The sequence below is a fragment of the Meleagris gallopavo genome, chromosome 1 (genome assembly GCF_905368555.1).
Source record: "Meleagris gallopavo chromosome 1, MGAL_WU_HG_1.1, whole genome shotgun sequence".
Lineage (NCBI taxonomy): Eukaryota > Metazoa > Chordata > Aves > Galliformes > Phasianidae > Meleagris > Meleagris gallopavo.
The window spans coordinates 61,444,189-61,466,643 of NC_139404.1; the positions used below are offsets into that span (position 1 = coordinate 61,444,189).

The 22,455-nt window shown below is 43.8% G+C and overlaps 2 protein-coding genes and 1 long non-coding RNA gene across 4 annotated transcripts; 1 reads left to right on the plus strand and 2 right to left on the minus strand.

Moving 5' to 3' along the window:
- Positions 1–4,953: 4,953 nt before the first annotated feature.
- On the minus strand, positions 4,954–11,545 carry LOC116216167 (aldo-keto reductase family 1 member B10-like). 2 transcript variants are annotated; one of them, XM_010713873.4, is made up of 10 exons: positions 11,384–11,545; positions 10,839–11,006; positions 10,076–10,192; positions 8,804–8,881; positions 8,101–8,223; positions 7,524–7,624; positions 7,284–7,365; positions 6,705–6,788; positions 5,889–5,971; positions 4,954–5,538 (listed from the first exon to the last, which is right to left on the minus strand). In XM_010713873.4, the coding sequence occupies exons 1-10, from the start codon at positions 11,447–11,449 to the stop codon at positions 5,496–5,498; spliced, it is 945 nt and encodes a 314-aa protein (XP_010712175.1). In that variant the 5' UTR covers positions 11,450–11,545; the 3' UTR covers positions 4,954–5,495. The 2 variants fall into 2 exon arrangements, 1 of the variants encoding a protein (XP_010712175.1); XR_014885009.1 differs by lacking the exons at positions 4,954–5,538; positions 5,889–5,971 and adding an exon at positions 6,883–7,064 and having other exon boundaries at positions 6,707–6,788.
- LOC146545353 (uncharacterized) lies at positions 11,457–15,859 on the plus strand. Its single transcript, XR_014885035.1, has 2 exons — positions 11,457–11,580; positions 12,303–15,859. It is a non-coding gene; the product is annotated as an uncharacterized LOC146545353 (long non-coding RNA).
- On the minus strand, positions 15,550–21,545 carry LOC100545973 (aldo-keto reductase family 1 member B1). Its single transcript, XM_085230728.1, has 10 exons — positions 21,386–21,545; positions 20,938–21,105; positions 20,209–20,325; positions 19,573–19,650; positions 18,812–18,934; positions 18,251–18,357; positions 18,006–18,087; positions 17,149–17,232; positions 16,698–16,780; positions 15,550–16,101 (listed from the first exon to the last, which is right to left on the minus strand). Exons 1-10 carry the CDS (start codon positions 21,449–21,451, stop codon positions 16,059–16,061), a joined length of 951 nt encoding a protein of 316 aa, XP_085086854.1. The 5' UTR covers positions 21,452–21,545; the 3' UTR covers positions 15,550–16,058.
- Positions 21,546–22,455: the final 910 nt, after the last annotated feature.

Consider the following 22,455-nt stretch of genomic DNA (forward strand, 5'->3'; position numbering starts at 1 on the left):
TAAAGGAAAAGGAAGGGGGTGGCAGGGTCATGAGGTACAATGCCCTCAGCTGGTAAGGGTCTGCAGCTGTGGGTGTTGGTGATACAAACACAGCTGAAGCCAGTGTCCTGAGGTGACAGCACGTAGGCAGCAGGCTGGAATCACAGCAAAAGTGAACTCACTGACAGCAGTGGGAACTTCTTCCTTGCTTGGAGCCTTTACAGTGTTTATCTTGTGAGGTGGTTCATTTCAGCTCCGGGTGTTGTTAAGATGGGCTGTAGATCTGTGGGTCTCCACCAAACGTAGCTGTACAAGACCTTGGCCTCTTTCGTGCAATGAGTTAACTCTGAGCCAGGAGCAATTTGCGGTTGCTTTCCAGTTTGCTCAGAATTAATGAGGCTTTTTGTCTTCTGTCTCACCTGTTGACCGTAGGTGCTGCATGTGGTTGAAAGAGATGTGGGTGACAAGCCAAATGCTGAGGAAACACTGTGGGCGCAGGGTTGGACAAGACTGTGAGCTGCCCCTGGGCTGCTCAGAACTGGTTCAGCCCAGCTCTAAAACCTTTGGGGTGGTGGAGCTCTGGCCAGCAGGATGGGCTGATGTGACCTGCCATATTACGACTTGATAAGGATATCCCCACACATTGGAGGAGGGGGCTCACAGCAGCCTGGCTGTGCTGGATCAGGGGTGCTAAGACACAGCATGAAGGATGGGTGATGGATTGGAGGCCTTGGGCAGCTATCTTCCTGCCCAAGTTGACCTTACCTTATGAGAGGGACCATGATGTAGCTCATACATCTGGGGAAGCAGAGACTTAGGGCAGGAGAGTGTGAGTGCTTGGCTGAGAGGATGGAAAAGGAGAAGGAAAGGTACGTACTGAGCATTTGTGTTTTTCTTTTGGTCTTCTTTTTCACTCTCCTTAGTACTCAAATCAGTAATCAGAAGCTTGTATACAATAGGCAATAAGCGAGTTTAAAATTTCCCTGAGATAAGACTGTTCTGCTGGGGATGGTTGTTGTTAGAGAGCATGTGCAAGTCTCAGTTCTGCTGTCTCCTAGACAGGAGAGACTCCAGGGCTCTGGCGGGAGCCATGATTTCAGTCCTGAGAATACAGGGTGATGTGTGAAGGTGGTCAGAGATTAAGTACAAATGGTGTGCAAAGTCAGAGAAAGGAGGAACCTGGGGACACCATGGGATAACAGGCACAAATAAATGTTCAAGGTGAAGGGAGGGGGGCATTGGTCAGAAGCAGGCAGTTAGTAGTGCTGAATTGGCCAGTCTGGGACTGTGCATCAGGCCATTGAGTGACCAACTCAGAACAGGACTATAACACCCTGGGGGAGAAATAGGTCTTGTGCTGACATAAAAGGAAAGCTCTTTCAGGCACAACCAGCTGCAATCATTATGTAGACCTGTAGAGAGGAGAGTGCATGTGTGTATCCAGTGTGTGAGTGCACTCTCAGCAGCTCTTTGCTCACAGTGAACTGCTGGACACTGGCAGCTGTGGCTGTGCTGATGTTGGAAATATACCATCCTGATAAATTATTTGGATCTCTGATAAGGCAGATTTTATTCGCAATTGCAATGGTGGACCTCCTGCAAGTAGGAGGGCGCGCAGAAAACAGCATTACATCTTTTATGCCCTATTACTTGATGCTTATCTCTTTCTCCCCTGGTTCCTCATTGGCTGAGTACTTCAGGTTCGCAGTCTTCTCAACGCTCAACTAAACATACGGATACTGGGTAAATGTAAATTTTTGCTAGCTAAGCATATATTGCTAATTAGTTAACTTCTCACCCTTGCTCATTCAACACTCGGTCATTGTTTCTGGACAGCTGCTCGTCCTTGCATAGAGATAATCTTAGAAGGAGGATAGGGGGGAGTATCTTGATGCCTGCCTGTTGCATCCCAACCTACCACAGAGCAAGGCAATCCAGCCTTGTGTAGAAGCCCTGGCTTCTTTGATGTTTGCTAAGTCTGTTTTTCTTTTGCTGAAGGTCTGTTATCCGAACAGAATAGCCCTACAATACGCTTTCTAGTCCATAATACTATACCTATATTATTTGGAACATTTAAAAACTATTGCAGTTTTGCAAGCAAGAATTAATCACATAATTCAGAAACTACATTTCTAAAGCATGTTACTAACATATATGGTATTTCTACTTTTTCACATCAGCTCTTACAAAATACAAATACATTGTGCTCTACTTCTTCAGATCAATTCCCCCTTCTTACTATCTAATGCAGAAACAACATTCCACTCCTACACTGGGAAGCTGGTGCACATGGGGTATGGCTTTTGCTATGGGAGAAGAGAGCAGAACTCTGGGCAGTTAGGACTCTGCTGCTTGCAAGTGCTGCCCTGCACAAGAGACGAGTGCTATGGGATCTGCTAGTGAAGGGCTATGCGGAGCACTAATCCTGCTCATCCCACAGGTGAGATATGCCTGCAGAAGGACTGGGAGGAAGAAGGAAATAATTGCAGTTGTTTGGACCACTGGATTGTGTTCTCAAGTGAGGGGGAAAGGCCCCTGAAAAACTGTGATAACTGAGGCTGTGGGTCAGAAGCTGTGAGGGCTGGGTGACACCCCTCTGGTACTGCCTGATAAGTTGGAGGAGGGCAAGGACGTGTTTGTGCTGAGGGGTGCATGCCAAACGGCAGTGTGAGGCTGGCAGCATGATGAAGGATGATGTTGGGGTACCAGTGGTGTGGCTGGCCTTCCAAGAGGATTGAAGTCCTCCAGCTCCCACCTGTTGTGCTGGGATTTATGGATGTTACATAGGAACAGGGAGCTGATGATGCAGTGGGACAGAAAACACATCGCAGATCTAGCACAGGGGAAGGAGCTGAGCTCAGTTAATGTTGTTATAGGATGTGGGATATATATCAGTGAAATAAAGGAGGGCGACAGCGGCCATCTGCACGGACGCCGTGCTCCGAAGCCGAAGAGGCGGCGGGAGTGAGGCAGGCCGGGGCGGCTCCTGTGGAGAACGGCCGCCCTCTGCTGCCCGCGGCGGGAACGCGCTCCTCACGGGAGCGGGACAGAGAGCTGAAGGGCAGGGTGGCTCTGAACGGGGACGGGAGGGTAGAATCCCACGGATAGCAATCATCTGAAGCATCTGTTGAAGGAACTATATGCAGCAAACACCACGATCACCAATCATGTTTTTACACCCGTATGCATGTAAACGCAAGCCCGATTATCCTGCTGCTCATCATACATCCTTGTTTTCTGCATATGAAAAATATAAGAGAGGGATAAATGCAATGTGAGAGATGAGGGGAACAGATGCACAATACAAATTAAGAGAGAGAGAGCACCTTTTGGTGTTCAATTTTGAAGTGGTGAAATCCTTGGTTGTCTCCTTTATCATCAGAAATTTGATCTTTGCTTCATATTCCTCATAAGAGACTTTTATCCTCTTTAGCCTGTTGTGCTAAATACAATACAAAAGTGAGTACAAGTCTTTGTGTTTCAAAGTCTCTCCCTGCTTCTTCCTCAGTAATTCCATACAAGGCCAAGGACTTATTACAACTCACAATTTGTTTTTCCAACAAATACCATGTCTTTCTTGCCAGCAAAAAACTCCAGGAATGACAGCAACAGACAATCCCTGATCATATACCCTGTGATTTCATTTGTAGCAGGAAGACAGATGCAGTAAGAAAGCTAGATAAATTGATACAAAGAATGCTAGACCAAGTTCCAAATGAAGATACGATGAGACCATCTTCAGTATTCTGCAATATTCTGTGAGTTTTTTTCCCTAGAAAGAGAGGAATTAATATCACCTATCAAAATAATTTTTCTGTATCAAACTGTATGGGATAATTAGGGGATCTGCCACTCCTTTTCCCTGAGAGTTTGGGAAGACTGAGAGAGGATCCCTGCTTGTAGGTTGTAGGATGCCGTATCACTCATAATAACTCACCTCAAAGTTCTTCACAATACGCTGTGGCATGACAGACTTTGATTGCAATCATATTTCCCTTGATCTGGAAGCTAAGGAGAACGTGCAGGAGACTGCCTAGTCTCTTACTACAGGTCTCTTCTGAGGGATGGCTGCTCTCCAGTGGCTGTAGGGCAAAGCATGATGTGGTTTTCTCAATGAGCATTATGCTAGGGGAATTGATGGCCATTACATGCAGATGGCTCTGGAAAGAACAAGTATGATGAGTGTGGTGTTTCAAATGTGGAAGTCTTTAAATAAATAAAAGACAAATCCCATAGAAACAAAAGGCCATGCATTACTCCCTTGTAAATTCTAATTCTTTTAAGTAATACTCAGTATGCTCTGAATCAATTAGCCCAAGGCATACTACAACCAAAGACCTTTGAAATACCATGCTGTCGCAACACCTGCTAGCTCTTAGTACTGCTCAGTGACACACCATCCTGTTCTGCATCCTCCTCCATCGGGGAAGATTTTCCAGGGAAAGCTTTACTCTTACACAACACTAGTTAAATCAGGCCTGTCCCAGTTATTGTGCTGTCACAGCCTGAAGGGAACATGACACTTATTGCAGTTGAGCGTGTCAGGCTTTAGGCAGCAGCTAAATATCAGCACTTTGAAGTAGAGGGTGCGAGGTGAAACTGCTATTCAATATTAGGTAACACTGCCTCCCCTCTCTATACATTCTCTGTTAATCATAGATAAATGCCAGCACAGGCTGCTAGCTAAATCAGTTTGCAATAGTAGCACCATACAGCCTTCCAGCAGCTTTCAGTTATGGTCTCCTGGTGCTTCTTGATACACAGCCCATACTATGGTATGCCACATCTGGTGCTGCCATCTGCCTTGTTCCATCAACTAAAGTGTATCATACTTAGATATTAAATACTTGAGCAAGATGAAAATCTTAGTACTCCTATGACATAGTTTAAAATGCACAATTGTTTCAGATGATATTTTTAAAACACAACAGTAGTTTACTAGTTTTTCCACATTAGACAAGAGCTTCCAAGCCATTAGTAGTAAAGCTTCTTTATTTTTGAAAGCATACAAACAAGTCACAGTTCAGTTTGGGCTGGTAAAGAATGCAACTGCAATAAAGCCACAATGCATGTAGATCAGACATTCTTCACTTCAAGAAAAAGCTTTGGGTTGTGTTCTAGAAGTGAATAATTGTCTTTCATCTCCACACAATGATTACATAGCTTATTCTTTCAGAACAATTCGGTGCTCAGATATCATTACCTAGCAGTCTTAAGTAGTGTTGATGTTAGACAAGATTAAAAATAAAAGAATATAAATCAGTTTCTAGATAAATTTTTAATGTTCTGTTTTGCCATTTCAGCCAGGTAAAGACAAGTACCTAATGAGTAAAGAATTATTACAGCCAGTTATTGTAGTCTGCATTTTGTTCTTCAGAGCAACTTTACTGTTTTGTTCTACCAAAGAAAGTCTCTTTGCTGTCAGGATAGATACAGTGTACAAGGTGCATAGTGGATCACTGTAGGTAGTGGTAGAAACTCATTAGACCCTACAGGAGGTCAGGATAAAGCTATTCTCAGTATTCAGCATTGAAAGGATACTCCTTGTGGTTTCTGCACCTGAAGGAAGACAAAGATGAGTGATTACTCTATAGGTAAAATAAATGCTGACAAGACAGCAGTTACTGACCTTCAAACTAAAGCTTTGTCTAGGTACGTGCTTCCATGGCGCATATTTGCAAGTGATAGCTCATTCTGCCTGCCACTAGCTAGCTCCACAGAAGCTGACATCAGTTTACTATAATCTCAACAAGAAAAAAAATGAGTTTAAAACTTGCTAATTGCTTCACTTCTCTAATATGGACATAACCAAAAGTTACTAACTAGAACATTCCTATATTAGGAACTCACAGATACTTGTAAAGAGCATTGAAAAATTAAGAATTTGAGAGAAACAAGCTGTCACTTACGTGACCATTTCACAGATTCTCCAGTTTCTGTTTAGGCTGAGAATAGTTGCCATCTCTTCTTTAGTCAGTTCAAAGTCAAACACCTAACAAGGAAAAACAGCTGGAAATCATCTCATTGAACAAATCAGACTGACAGAAAAGCTCACAGAAGAGTAAGTCCACAGGGGAAGGGATGTTTGTTATGAATGACTTCATGATGTTTGGGGGGGTGGGGGGGGAGGGAGGGAAAGGAAGAGCCTGCTTGGATGCCCATGACAGAAAGAATTAAACAAAAAACAAAAAACCCTAAAGTTGCAGCTAAATATACTGGCTGTTGCAAGAAGCTTCATATATACTTAGATGCATTCTGCAACACTATTTGTTGAAGATGCATTTCTTTCCCGTTCTAAATAAAGATTTGGAAGATTTCAGTATTCCAATATATTTATGTTTCTTCTAAAATCCTGATGTCCAACATCAGGAAAATACCAGCAACTTAGCAGTTAGAGGAATAGTATCAGGATTCTTAACACTGCTTATGCTATATAATCTTCTTTGGCATACTACTGCATTTGTGCTCCAAGCAAGCCCTGCAGGCCAATTCATCCACTTTCTGCAGAATAGGAGATCATGTAAAGATGACCAGTAGTGTTATCCAAGACCTCTGTCAACCTCTCTTCTGCAGTTGTAGTTTTCACTTCAGACTTCACTTAGCCCTCAGTACAAATAAAAATGCAGACAGAAAAAGGCCTATGCTCTTGTCTGAGGAGGACTTGGGAAGGCTGAGAAAGGATCCCTGCTTACTCTGCAGGGGAAGGGTCACTTGTAATCACTCACCTTAAAGTTCTCTACAATGCGTTGTGGTGTGACAGACTTGGGGATCACAATCACATTTCTCTGGATGTGGAAGCGAAGGAGAACCTGCAGGAAAAGAGACCACAGAGAGAGGACAGGTGCTTTTGCCACAGAAGCTGAGCGGTCAACAGCTGTTTTCATTTGAGGTACAGGCACTTACATAGAGATGAACTTCAAATTAATTCCTGTTCTTGTGGTTTAGATAGTGCTTCCTGAAGAGCAAAGGATGAAGAGCCCCAATGGGAAGTCTCCTTTCCCATCCAGTTTTGAGATAATGAGTTCCTTTTCTTACCATCTAGACATTCAGTAATTTATGCAAGCTTTCACTCTCTGCAACAGGGCCTGAGAGGGGACATAGCAATTGAAGATGGCTCAAGAATCTTCATTTGAGGGCCAAAGAATTTCTTCCAGCATATGCAGGATGGCTGCTATGCAGACTGCAATATTGCTTGTTAACATCACTGGGAACCACTATGGTTCACTGGGAACACATAGACCTGAAAGAGGGTATATACCCTGTATATTTTCCTTAATGGATGTTATTTTCTCGTGCCCACCTACCTGTGCCGGGGTTTTGTTGTGCTTTGCTGCAATCTCTTTAATCTTGGGGTTATCCAAAATGGCAGGCTCCTCTGGTGTGGCCCTACAGAGAGAAAGAAGAAATGGCAAAGAGCACTCTAAAAGGTTTCTACCAGAAGTAATTAACTACTGCATATTTTATATACACACACCTGCACCATTTCTCTCTCAGTTAGCCTGAAAGTTTTGAACTTAAGCCATGCTAACCCATTTATAAATTACCTTTCAGGTCGTCCGAGGGGACAATATGCTGTCACAGTGATCCCTTTGGATTGGCAATAGTTGATAAGCTTCTCCTGGGTAAGGTATGGGTGACACTCGATCTGCCAACACAGGAGCAGACAGGTAGTTGCAGAACTACAGTAACGCTCCAGAGATTTTTTCCCCCTCCCTAAATCTTAAGTTTCCTAATTATAGGCTGCCTTCATCTTTGCCTGCAGGTGGGCTGTGGGATAATACAAACCCATAATTCTGTAGGGCACTAATTTTTATACTGAGTCCTTATATACATTTTTGAATTTTGTTCTAAGAACTTTCATAAAAATCCTTGATTACATAATCACAGCTCACATATATGTTCTTTTATCACTCAGAAAGAATGTTTCACAAATATTCCTATATCTGTAAGCAGTGCCACAGCAAGATGAGAAGAAGTTTCTCAGTCCTTTTAGTACCCAGTACAGTGGGAATTGAAATACATACTGTGATAGTCCACTTTGTTCTTCCTTTTTGCATATCCTCATGCAACTGGAATTAGATCACTGTAATTCCTGAAAGCTATTCACTATTAGCAGCTTACCTGGTTGTTTGCAGGCTTGTGTTTCAGTCCTGGCTTGTTCAAGAGTCTTTCAGTCTGCTCATGGTTGAAGTTGGAGATGCCAATGGCTTTTACCAGACCAGCATCCACCAGCTCTTCCATGGCCTAACAGAAAGAGCAGCAAAGTTACTTGCATCATGGAGATGCAAGACAGGACCTGAACACATTCTTCCTGATGTTCCTTGTTTCCCTTCACAAGAAGGGAGAAATAACTGGTAGGATTGCCCACCTTAACTCTCTTGGGGAAGAGTGGGTACTGGTAATTTTTGCACTCTGTCTTTCATTGTCTTCCAGCCAAGCCCAAAAATCTTTTTTATGACTGAGAAATTCATGCTGAATTACACAAGGAAAAGTATATCACCAGTCTATAATCTACTACTGTGATAGCACTGGAGAGCTATACTCTAGGATGATGGCAAGATTATAACCTAAATTGTTTTTATTTCTACAAAATACATGTACTTGAGTAGTTCAAGAACTGCATGAGAACAACTGTACAATTGTCATGGTCAAGCAAAGAACTATTTCAACTTCAGATTGTTGTGCAGCTCCCCTGGGAGTAATGTGAATTTACTTCTGTACATTCTTTCAAAAGAAATCTGCATCCATGCAGGAACCACACTGTGACTACTGAAATATCAGTGCTCAGGACAGAAGATATGACTGTCACTGTGGCTAAGCTTACCTCCCATGTTTGCAGAATATCAGCATTGCTGGGTATAGACATGCCTTTGTCATCTGTGGGAAACAGGTCCTCTCCTGCCTGTCAGCAAGAAAGAAAATGCTTGAAAACTCTGTTGAGAAGTTTGTCTAAGACAGTGACAGCTCAGGACCAAGATAACTTAAACTTCTGGTGCAGTCAAGAATACCAATTCTTTTTAAAGTTATTTCTTCCTTTCTGCATTAAGTGAGTAATTGGAGGTATTTCTGGCCAATCAAGGCAGATATTTCTGCTGGGCTCCTCAAAGCAATGACTCACCTAAACACCTCCGGGGAAAGAAAACACTCAGATCCAGATCAGGGTAAGAAATTCATATGTATCACTTCATGTGGTATTCTTTTTTCCACCCATTTAGGAAGAACTGATTTTTCCACCCCCCCCAGAAGTGCATCACAGGACTTAGTTTTTGATAAAGGCAATACATAGCTTTGGCCAATACTAAACCAAATCTGTTGAAAAGACATATTACGTACTGTGACAGTTCATCCATGGCAAAGCTCAAGAATGCTGTTATCATGCCAGGAATGTCAGAAGAGCCTTTGAGAGCAAGCTGTGTCAAGACAGCAAGACTAAACTGCGTCTAACAACTGAGTTTGCTGCTACTGCAAGGAGAGTTTTATTTTTATGGCTTTGTTAACAAAGCTAAAATAGAACATGAAGTTAAGCAATTCAGAAGCAACAGGTAGGATGGAGACCACTCACACTGTAGCAGGAAGGAGAAGGTAAGACTAGAAATAATCAAACTCGGACATCAGTCTGAAAGACTTCAGCTCTACAGAAGTCACCCCTTTTGCAATGCAGGGTTTGTGGAACAACAGTAAGGCTCCTACAGCAAAGGTTAACTCAGTCTATACTGAACTAAGGACTCTGTGTTTGAAAGCAGAAATGGAAAACAGAAACATTCTCTAGATTTGATTCTGTAACACGCAGAGAAAAAACCTGTCAGGCAGCAAAATTTAGCCTGCTCTCCACAAAACATGATTTTCAGAGAAACATATTCTGGATTTGTAAAAGAGAGGGAGAAGAGCCTAGCTAGTGCTTGCAGCTGGGAGATCCGTCTCTAGTTTTAAGTCTGTCACAACCTATGATAAGAGGGGCATGCAAGTAGCATTCTCAAGGATAAAGATCAAGGGTTTTTCCTCAGTGCTAGCAATTATTGGGCTATAAAGCCATGTAAGTCTTCAAAAGCAGTGATCATGAAAAAAAAAAAAACCACGTGCATCCCCATTACCATACCTTGAACCCAAAAGGCCAGTGCATGAGATAGAGGTCCAGGTAATCCAGTTTCAGGCTGGCAAGTGTCTTCTGGCAAGCTCCTTTCACCAGAGGCTTTTCAAAGAATGTGCACCACAACTGGAGACAAAAAGACAAGCCACACCATGACCTCCTGGGTTAAAGTTTTCCAGTGTTCTCCTGCATTAGATAAAAGCACTCCTTCTTTGGAAGGCAATGTGGAATTACACTAACCTATTGCTCTTAAAATGGAGCTTCCTCTGTGAGCTGGACCACATCATGATGGCAAGAGTAGCATGTGAATATGATCATATACAAAGAATCCTGTTTCTCAGTTTTAACACCACCTATGCTATTCCCTTTTACAGAGGGCCTGCCCTTGCAGTAGATGGCTTCAAAAATGAAGACAGATACCTGTCAGATATGACTATGCCTGGAACTTCTGCACTGAACATAGTAGGTAATTCCATGAAAAGCCACACAAATGAATGGTGCTCCAGGTGTTATTGAATTTCCAGGGGAATAAAATCAGTCTGACTTCATTCAGTACTATCTGGCTAACTGGAGAAGTAAGCTGTCAGCAGTTATGACTCTTTTCTCTGTTCAGACCTCAAAGAACTCACGTTCCTATCCAACAGCTACAACAACAGAATCAATATCAGTAGACATAACACTGCTTAAGAATGCTCCAAGTTTTTTTTTTTTTTTTTTTTACTACAGCAATATCACTGGTCAAGTATTCCAAATCTCTCCATTGGGCGTTTACCTTACTGACAATGAAGAGGTCCTCTCGTTTCACAACGCCTTCCTTGATTTTCTGCTGGATTGCATCCCCAACCTCCTTCTCATTCTGGTACACATAGGCACAGTCAAAGTGGCGGTATCCAGCATCGATTGCAGCCATCACTGCAGATTCCACCTTACCCGGTGGAGCCTGGACAAGATAAGGGTATGATACGTTACTGTTTGGGACCCTTACATACTGTTTCTGAAGCAGGCAGAGAAACAATGAAAGAAAGAATTCTTCCAAAACACTTTTTTAAGCCTGTACACACAGCATGCGGAAGCACCAGGGCCAGAGCCAGCCTCCAGCCATCCACCTGCTGTTCCCCGTGCGTGTCCCAGCTTTGTCCAGCAGAAGCCCCGCAGAGCCAGATCGCAGCCCTTCCCCACGCTGCTGCCCAGAGGCCGCAGCAGCTGCCGGCTAGGAGGGCTTCAGCTCGGCAGAGGCGGCTCAGCGACCCGGACCCAGAACGGGCGACACTGCCGAGCGCCGGGCCACCTCCCTGCAAGCCGCGGGAGTCCCATTACCTTCCAGGTGCCCAACCCCACCATGGGGATTCTGGCCGTGGTGCCCAGGCGCAGACAGGTCGCCATGCTCGAAACGAAAACAGCCACCCCCCGCCGAGGCCTTTAAGCCCGGCCCCGCTGTGGGCGCTGCCTCCTGCCGCCCCGCCCCGGAGCGCTCCGCCTTCCTGCGTGGTGCCGCTGTGTGCTGGTTGGATGGGGTGAGTGTGTGACGGGGTTTTGCCTCTGCGCAGCTCGCGTCGAGGGGGAAGGACTGGTGCTCAGGAAGAGTTCAGGAAAACAGTGTTAAAAAAGAGTTTGTTTTGGATGCTGGGAGACGATTTGATTTTGTAATATGTTTTTAAAGCTGCAGAAAAACAGTGAGTGTTTCTGGGTGTCACAGTGATCACGCCGTCCCTGTTTTCAGGGCCTGTAGTTTTACATTGGCAACTTACTTGAAAGAGTTGGAAAGACGAGATGTCTTTCTGCTGGAGAGGTCATGGTGTAGTTTAAAAATGCTTGATTTGTCAGCAGGATTTGGAAAGTGCTCCACAGTGGTATGTTAAGACAGCTTTGGAGACTTCACCACTTCCTTGTACTTGGAGAATTTATTCAAGGAATGCACCAGCCTGTTTTTCTCTGGGTGCCTCTCCCAAAGGAGACAGTCAGGTCCTTTTTGTTTTCTGTAATAATTGAAGGTAGAAAAGGTGATGAGTTTTTAGTCTTGCTCCTGTTTTGTTTCCGGAACATCAACTATCCTCAGCAGCATGTGATTTCAGTACAGCTACACAACTCAGCATATGTATTTTATCCTCTGTTTGCAATTCCTTCCAAGTGAAAAATGCAAAAGGACACATCTTGCCTTGACTGTGATGCTTCCCAGAGAGAGCCTGAAGACAAGTTAAAGTGACAGTTTGCTTCTACTCTTCTTTGTATTCACAAGGTACCCAAGCTTGTGTTTTCCTGGCGCTATGTTAACACCAGCATTACCGTTCTCAGAAACAAGGAATTACCTCTTGGAGTAGGAACTGCCAGAATCAATCAGATTTTGTACTGGAGCGATGCCAGGGTGAGTTGGTGGCATCAACAGGATGTGCTCTGCATGTCTGTGAAAGCTTGGCAAGTTCAGCTGTTTGGACAGTAAGAAGGCATCTCCAATAAGAAAGAGGACAAAACACCAGTGTGTTCTTTTTCTCCTGAGCCTGGCTTTTTTGGGGAGAGGCTTCAAAGAATTACGTACCTGTGGCAAGGATCATGTGATGACAACTCGGGTAGAATAGTTCCAGTTGGTAGGGTCCTACAAAGAACCTTGAGTCCAATTGCCAGACTATTTCAGGTATGTCAAGGCTAACTCCGAATTGATGGAAAAACAAAAATGAGAACACCACCTTATAGAAAGTAATCATCTCTGATTTATTTATTTCCCAAGATCAGTGCTCCAGAACTGGAAGACCACCTCCATCCACTTCTCCATAGCCCCTCTCTCACACAGGAACAGTCCCACAACCAGGCAGAACAGAAGCAAGTGATCTCAGTGCCAGGGAGCTCTGGAGTACGAGTGCTTTTCTGTCAAGCTGTTACCTTCCAGGTGCCCAGCCCCAGGATGGGCATCTTGGCTCCAGTGTTCAGCTGCACGTAGGTCGCCATGGCTTCTCAAGCTGCCTCTGCTGTGGCCGCTTCCTACCCAGCCTGCTTAATAGTGACTGTGCTGCCCCTGGGTGGGGGAGGATGTTGGAACTGCATGTGTGTTTGAGTTCTCACGTGTCCAGCAACAGGGCTGCATTTTAATCTCAGTTCACACAAGTTAATGTGTAAGCTGAAATCAAAAGTGGCAAGTGATTGTCAGCCCAGGGCGCAATCCATGAACTTTTCTTCCCAGTCTGTTCTTTTCTATAAGGGTGGCTAGGGTAGCTGTGCCTGGCAGGTCTTTGCTTGTGCAGGGTCTTGCCCTTGTGCACAGCTGCAGGCATGTATCTTGCTAGTGGTTGGCAACACACTTCTGAAGTTTGCCCTGTTGGTTACCGCCTGTTTGAGTTACAGTGGCACTTTGTCCCATGATTTGGCATTAATAAAGCCAGAGGTTGAACTATAAAGATTCAGCAAACTGGAGCCCTAAGGCGTGGTGTGGAACAGCTCACAGAGCAGTCCTGTGCTGGTGCACATGAATGGTTAGAGACACGTGAAACAGGTATACAGAGGAGGAAGTCATTCCCTTGGCCCAGTGATGATTTTATCCGTAATTCAGAGAGTGGGAAGCCAGATGCAGAGCCAAAGTCACTGCTGAATTCCTGCAGAGCGCACGTGGTGTAGTTGGGAAGTCAAAGTAGGTCCTCAGTTTTTTCAGAATCTTAAGAGGACCATCCTTCTTCTTATGAATTGTGGAGTTGCCTATTTGTTGTTTTCACTTCCAATTTTTTCCAGTTATTTGTGCAGGCTAGAGAGCATTCTTTTGCAAAAAAATAGCACAGAACCCAGATGGTTCTACATTTTCTACCTTCAGTTACACAAAGCAAGCACAACCTTGGAATGAGTGTGCTGGCATCTGAGGGAAATGCCTGAATGCATTATTCCTGATGTTCCTTGTTTCCCTTCATGAAAATGGAAAAAGAACTGGTGAGCTTGCCCACTTTTATTCTCTTGTAGAAAGGTGAGTAGTGATAATTTTTGCACTGTTTCTGACATTGTACCCATCTCAAAATCTCCTTTTTTTTGTGTGGAGAAATTCACGCTTTATTACACAAAGAAGGAAACACCACCTATCTAGTATTTCTAGCCATCTGCTATCCCAGTTGAGACAGGTATTTGCGCTGTGCCCCTCAAAGCGATGAGTATCAGGTGAAGGAAAAGGATGGTAATGATTATGTGGAAATCAGGGCTGGAAGATATTATCCCCAAGGTGTACTTGAACCTGTACTTTCTGAATAATAATGCCAAAGGTGATAGTAAATGATCCATTAGTAGGAAGGCCTAGTTGTTTTCAGTCATTCATCAGGTGGTTAATTCCCTCTCTAGAAGCTGCAGAATTACAAAAGGCTATAGTTAACATCTCAGCTATTATGAAGCACCTAGAAAATAAAACATTGGGCACTGTTATTTCCCTTAGAGAAGTTCAAATCTTAGCCAAAGAAGTATTGCAAAATAGAATGACTTTAGATATGCTATAAATTGCACAATAATGAGTAAATGCTAGTTGCTGTTTTTATGTAGATCAGAATGTTAGAATAGAAAGAGATATATGTAAGATATGGCACCAAGCTGAAATGCTGTATAAAGTAAGCCAGGATGATGTAAGCTGGAGCTTAACTGACCTTTTTTTTTAACCAAAATGACTCCTGGCTTCCCAGATTGGATTGGTTAACAAGTTACTTGTAGGGATAGTGTAGGTAGGAGTTGTGTGTATCCTTGTTTGTTGTATGATTCAATGTTGGGAATGTGTCCCTTAAGGTGAAGGTCAAAGATGGTAAGGATTAAGATATAAACATCATAACCCTCAAAAGAAAAGGAGGGGTGGATATAGGCTGGTTTGTTTAGCAATAGCTATCAGTATATTAGTTTAAGGACCAATATATTAGTTTAGCAAAAGGAATCAATGAGTGCTAGTTCTAAAACTTTCCATTTCAACTTTGCTTGGTGTGTGAACAGCCTTGCTTTCTCTTAATTCTGCTTCACAAGAAGCACTGGAGTCATTAATAGGCTACTTATGTTTGCATTAAACTAGGTGCAAGGATGTTTTCCTTGAATTTTCACATAGATTATTTTGAAAGTTGCTCATTATAGCCTAACAAGGCATGGAAATTTGCCAAATTGGGAAAAAAAAGCTAAAAGTCAACCAAAAGTCTCAGTGATGAAGCTCATGGTGGAAAAAAGGGAAAAGGTAAGTGGGCATGTGACCACCTTAGATGCTACTGTGCATGGCCAGAGGGACATTAGCATATATTAATGAGATCTTGGAAAAGAATAAATATGTTCCCCCAAGTAATGCACATGTATGTCTTAACTGTTTAAATGTAGAACCCGAACTCTGAGAGCATGCACTTGTTTGTAAAGTTGCTTGGAATGTATTGTGAAGAATAAAGGAATGATGCTTCCTAACACCACATTGGAGTTAGGATGACATCTTGTGTTACCTGGCCCTCAACGGCTTTATCGTTTCCCTTCCCCTATGCCAATGCTCAAAAAAGAAAGAAGGGTAAATTCATAGAGATTTCATTTAATTTCTAAAAAAAATGATCCAACCCATCATCCATGCGCCAACATTTCAGCCAGTAATGATTTCACACTATAAGTTACTTGTATTTAAAATATGGGAGACTTCTCATGCAATGGTGGATGTCTTTTAATTCTTGTGGATTCTCAGCCTCTGGTTTGTGTTGATGCAAGACTGAAGGCACTTGCTGAATAGTGGTTCAAGTGTTCAAACTGTCCTCATTTTCTGCTGAGCAGTTCTGCCAGATACTCCAGTAATCCTCCTCTCTTCTGATAAGCAGAAAAATATTACATCCCACAATTTATTCTACTGAACACTTCTCTTTCCATCTTCCAAAGAATGAACTCAGACAAAATCAATGGAATAAATGTCCTATGACTTCACTGGCAGCAACAAGGCAGATGCAGTAAGAAAACTATATAAGGTGCTTAAAGCTAGGGGAGAGGCACATGAAACACCAGGGGTCTAGAGAAGGCCTGGTTACAAACAGCATCAGTATTCTGCATGGAAAGGGTACTCCTTGTGTGTTCTGGCCCTGAAAGAAATCAAAAAGAGAAGGTACTTTTAATGGCTAAAGCATGTGTAAGATTGAGGTGTGTTCAGCGCATGGAGGAACCACGAAAGGGGAATTTTAAGGGGCCTTGGGCAACCTGATGAAGTGGCTGGCATCTCAGCCAATAGCGAGGAATTTGGAACTGGGTGATCTTTAATATCTCTTCCAACCCAAGCCATTCTATAAGTCTATGATTCTGTGATTCTGTGATTTTATGACTCCATGATCTGAATTGTGCAATTGCCGGAAGAACATGTGAAGATATGCATCCTAATTTTTCTAATGTGGACAAAGACATAATGATCCGTGAGAACCCGTCTTTTGTAGTTGAAATTAGAGAGTTCCCCGGAAACTGAATTGAAAATGAGTTTGTGGTCTGCTGTTTCTTTCCTTTGATTTCAAAATGAGTATATTTACCTGTCTTTTGCAAAAGTATTTTTGGACGAATCTTCTATTATTTGAATTAGTAAATTTTGTCAATAATTGAATTTCATGCTGCCTAGCAGCTCTGGCAGAAACCACACTGTAGAGATAATTCAAAAGGTAAGACTTGAAAGTAAAGAATCGATGTCACTTACTGGCTCACTACACCCATCCTCCAGTGCCTGTTGAAGCTGAGTAGAGTTGCCATCTCCTCTTTAGACAATTCAAAGTCAAAGACCTAGCAAGAGAAAAAGCTAGAAATCACCTCTTTGAAAGAAATGGAGCAGGGTGAAGAAGATAGGCTGAGACAGCAGATTCATAGAGGCGGATCCATTTTATGTCATGGACTGCTGACTTAAGATATAGGGGACTGCACTTTTAATGAACACAAGAACTTCTTTATGAGCACTGTATATTCTATGTCAGGTTTTTCTGATGTGTTACTGTTCTTGGCCTCCAAGACTGCTCAGAATAATCCTTTAGTAGAGGTAAACTGGCAAATAGAAAAAGCCCTGTGTTCTTTTCTGAGAAGGGCTTGGGAAGGCTGAGAAAGGATCTGTGTTTGCTCTGCAATGAGAAGATGCCAGGTCACTTGTAATCACCCACCTTGAAGTTCTCCACAATGCGCTGTGGTGTGACAGACTTGGGGATCACAATCACATTTCTCTGGATGTGGAAGCGAAGGAGAACCTGCAGGAAGAGACCACTGAATCGGAGAGAAGACAGGTGGAGGTGTTGCCATAGAAACTGAGTGTGTTTAACAGCAGTTTGCCTGAGCTGCAGCCACTTTTGTAGAGATGCCTGCCAAGTCATTCCTGTCCTGTGGCCTGTGTAGCTCTTCCTGAAGAGCAAAGGGCTAAATGGTAGATCTCCACTTGGGAGCCTTCATCTCCAATCTGCTTTTGGGATAGTCAGTTATTTTCTTTCTTACCTGGACTTTCAGTAATTTAAGCAAAACTTCAAAATGATTTCAAACTAAAAGGATGAGCAATTTTGATCGGGTATAAGGAGAATTTTTTTTTTTATAGTAAGGGTATTGAACACTGGAAGTGGTTGTCCAGAAACATGGTATATTCCTGGTCTTTGGAGACATTCACAATCAGGCTGCCTCAGGCTGACCTAGCTGTAGATGTCTCTGTTCAGTGCAGTTGGGTTGGACTAGATGACCGTTAAGAGTCTCTTCCAACACAAACAATTCTACAATTCTGCAATTCATTTTCTGTAACAGGACTTGTAGTGAGAAAGGATGCCTGAAGATGGACAAGAATCTTTTCTTGGTTGATGGCAAAAGAAACAATTGCCATATTGCAGGCCATACAAGGAACAATCTGTATTGTAAGGGAATAATCAGAGGAGTGCTACAGCTTGCTGATAATGGATTTAGGCTTTATCTGTTCCTCAGGTGTAATTTTTTTAACGACTGTATTACAGGAAGCAGAACCCACCATCCGGCTCCCACATACCTGTGCTGCTGTTTTGTTGTGCTTGGCTGCAATCTCTTTAATCTTGGGGTCATCCAGAAGAGAAGGATCCTCTGGCTTAGCCCTACACAAAAAAAAAGAAGATCAGTGGCAAGAAACCTCCATAGGAACAGCCAGCATAGCAACAGATCTGCATCTTGATAATGGATAATGATTAATGGAGTTCCAGAAGGAGTAGTTCAAGCAAAATTCATGCCAGCTCCCTTGCAAAATGCCAGTGATCTTACCATGGTCTGTCAGGAGAGCCAAAGGGACTATAGGCTGTCACAGCAATCCCTTTGGATTGGCAGTAGTTGATCAGCTTCTCCTGGATCAGGTATGGATGGCATTCAATCTGGAAACACAAGAGTGCAGAGGATGATGGTGGCAGAACCATTGTGATATTGCTGTGTGCCAATAATTAACACCGAAAGCAGTTAGAGTCTGCCTTTTGCACAAATGGAGTAATGTCTTGGGTGACAACATGTCCTTCATTTTCTCTTGAAAACCTATTACTGTGTAAATTTTTTACACAGTTGTCTGCAGAGGTTTAACTTAGCAATCTTTTCTTTATCCTTCCAGAAAGTATGTTTCTGAAAGAACTACGTCTGCATTTGCAAACTCTGGTTCATCTAAGTGAAAGACAGATGGTGAATATGTCAGTGCTTTTTGTACACAGAAATGCACACGGAGCTGGATTAAGGATAAATGCCTTCTTCACATTGTTCTCCTTTTCCGTATCCCCATTCAACGCATCAGGTCTTCATAGTCAATGAAAGAGGTATACGTGGGGTCACTTATCGTCTTACCTGGTTGTTTGCAGGCTTGTATTTCAGTCCTGGCTTGTTCAAGATTCTTTCAATCTGCTCGTGGTTGAAGTTGGAGATGCCAATGGCTTTTGCCAGGCCAGCATCCACCAGCTCTTCCATGGCCTAGCAGAAAGAGGAACAAAGTCAACATCTGGTATAGAAGATGAATCTTGAAGATGCTCTTCTGTGGCATGATTCCCTGTTTTCATGAGAAGCACAAATTAACTGTGTAGATCAGCAATGCTCACTGAAGAAATGTGGGTGCAAGCTCCTCTAAGCTCATAGTCTAACTCCTTGACGTTGTGAAAAATCACACGACGTTGCATGAGGAAAAGGACAATGATACTCAACAATTTGCTGTGGTACAAGCACTGAAAGGTTGTGCCCCTGGCTGTAGGTAAGATCACAACGTGGAATGTCTTTATTCCTGCAAAATGTGTTTGAGCAGTTCAAGAACTGCCTGAGGATTTGTGGTGCATTGGACAGTTGATATGGTCAAGCTGAGAACTTTTTCCATCTTCTCTGTGGTCTGCAGCTTCCCTGAAAGAGATTTTGGCACTCACTGTGATTTAGACACGCAGGGATCAGTAGTGTGGAAGTAATGACTAAGCATGCAGACATCTACCTTGTATTTCCTTGATTTCCTTCCAAGTAAATGTACATGCATGAAAGGACAGTTCTGACAGTGTTGAATGCAATGAAAGTGTGGAAAGGACTATGAAAGACAGAGAAAACTGGGCTGTTTCTGTGGTTGAACTTACCTCCCATGTTTGTAGTAGGTCAGTGTTGCTGGGTATAACCATGCCGTTCTCATCTGTGGGAAACAGATCCTCTCCAGCCTGTGGGCGTGGAATAAAAATGCTTGTAACAATCCCAGTAGGGTAGCTAGCATTGTAAGGATATCAAACAGGAGTATAGGAAGCAAAAGCTAATAGTATATGCAAAAAAATAAAACCAAACATGTTAATTCTCATCATAAGATAACGAAGTATTGTACCATTTCTTCTTTTTAATTCATGGAAGGTCAAGGCCTTCTTGCCATCAACTGTTCCATTAAAGGCAGGAAATTCTGCTGAATTCTGCAAAGGTTACATTTGAAATGAACGCACTGTAGTTGTGTGAGGGATAGCAGAATAACTTCTTGTTGCAGCTGAGAGGCCTGAGCTTGGTGTAAGATTTTCCAATTCCATTATCAAAGGGACAGAGGACACCGTGCACACACTATGCTTGCGGGAAGAATTCCAGAGCCTGGGTCACACGGCCAGAGCAGAACAGAATGACAGCATCAGAGAGATGTGGTATTTCAGGACAGGAACAGCAGTGGTGCTGAAAGCATAGCTGGCAGCTCTGAAGATGCCACCCAAGAAAGCAAGCAAACAGAATTGCCATTACTGTACCTTGAAGCCTGAAGGCCAGTGGATGAGATAGAGATCCAGGTAATCCAGTTTTAGATCGGCAAGAGTTTTCTGGCAAGCTCCCTTCACCAGATGTTTTTCATGAAATGTGGACCACAGCTGGAGACAAAAAGCCAAGCCACAGTGTGATCTCCTGGGTTAAAACTTTGTGCGCCATTTCATAGATGACAGGAATGCTCCATCTTCTTTGGAAGGCCATGGGGAATAAAGGCATCTGACACTGCCCAGAACCTCACGTGCCTCATGCAGAGACAAGTGTGAGCCCCACTGCTGGGGCAAGAGCTGTGGTGCTCCACAGGCACTAGTGCTGCACCGCTTATCTGCTCTGCTGTGCTTTGTCATCACGAGAGTGCCATTAGCACACGGTAGTGCCTCTGTACCAACCCACCAGCACATGTGATCTCAGAGCAGTTTGTCTCTGATTTCTAACTTTCTCAGTGCTACCTGGCCTTCCATCTCTTTTCCTGCTCCCCTTCACCCATGCCCATGCTGTGCAGGTGGTCTCTGAGCTCCAGCAGGAACATGAGGTGCAGGGACACTGCCTTCCTCATGGGGTGAAGCGTAAGCTTGAATCAGGAATGACAAGAAGGATGTTAGGAATCGCTTCATCCTTCACTGTGAAACTTAACTCTAAGCTACCTACTCCGTGAATAGCATAGGCAGGGCATTTCCCATCCCCTCCTTTGGGACGTAACGACATCAGATGTTTACCTTACTGACAATGAAGAGGTCCTCTCGTTTCACAACGCCTTCCTTGATTTTCTGCTGGATCCCATCCCCAACCTCCTTCTCGTTCTGGTACACATAGGCACCATCAAAGTGGCGGTATCCAGCATCGATTGCAGCCATCACTGCAGCTGTCACTTGTCCTGGTGGGGACTGAAAACAACAACGATTTCTTTAGAAGTTCAAATCAGTGCAGTTTGAAAGCCTGCTTCCTAGCAAAAGAAGAATGGGAAAACTACCTTACAGAAAGTAGCCCTCCCTGATATTATTTTTTTCGCAAGATCAGTGCTCTGAAACTCAAATCCCTCCTCCTGCCATTACTCTGTAGCCCCTCTCTCACACAGGCTCAGTCCCACAGCTAGGCAGAGCAGAAGCAAGTGATATTGGTGCCAGTGAGCTCTGGAGTATGAATGCTTTTCTGTCAAGCTGTTACCTTCCAGGTGCCCAGCCCCAGGATGGGCATCTTGGCTCCGGTGTTCAGCTGCACGTAGGTCGCCATGGCTCCTCACAGTGCAGGCCGGCTCTGCTGTGGCCGCTTCCTTCCCAGCCTGCTTAATAGTGACTGTGCTGCCCCTGGGCGGGGGGAGGATGGTGGAGCTGCGCTTGCGCTCTGAGCTCTCACGTGTCCAGCAACAATGCTGTGTATTATTCTCAACTCACACAAGTTAATGTGCAAGCTGAAATCATTCCAAATTATGGGAGTGATTGCCAGCAGAAGGTATGGCTGTGCATAACCCATAAACCTTTACTCCCAGTCCATTTCTTTATCAGGAGAGCTAAGTGTTGCTGTTCTCTGGTTTGGTTTGTGCTTGTGCAGGGCCTTGCCCCTCGGCCCATTTGTTTGCATACATTTTGATTGTGATTTGCAACACTTCTAAACTTCTCCCAGTTGGTTACTTCCTGTTTGAGTTAGTGGCACTTTGTCCCATGACTTGGCATTATTAAAGCCCGAGGTTGCCCCACAAAAATTCATCAAACCGTAGCCCCAAGATGTGGCATGGCATTTCTCATAGAGCCGTCCTGTGCTGCCACGTTCACAGCTGGGAAGCTCAGGTGAAGGCAGGGTCTATGCCTCTGTCCCACTGTTGTCTGTTTTGGCCTGCCAGAGCCTGGTGTCCCTAAGTGCTGGTGCAGATGGATGGTGTGAGACACCTGGGGCAACTGAATGAAGTTGTTCCCTTTGCCCACAGGTAATATTCCTGCACTTCACAGAACAGGAACTGAGGCACAGGATAAACGTTGCTGCTGAAGTTCATGCAAAGCACGTGTGGTTAATTTCAGAAGTCAAATTGTATCCTCGGTGTTTTTGTGATCTTAAGAGGACCAACTTTCTTCTTGTGAATTGTTCTTTTTGCTTGTAATTCTTCCAGTATTTTGGTACAGGGTTCAGCAGGCATGTCCAACCTGCATCCTGTGCCCTGCTGCTGCATCATCATGGTGGCAGCTCTGCCCTGTGGAGCAGCTCGGCCCTTCCCCGAGACACAGGGAGGGTGCTGTGTAGTG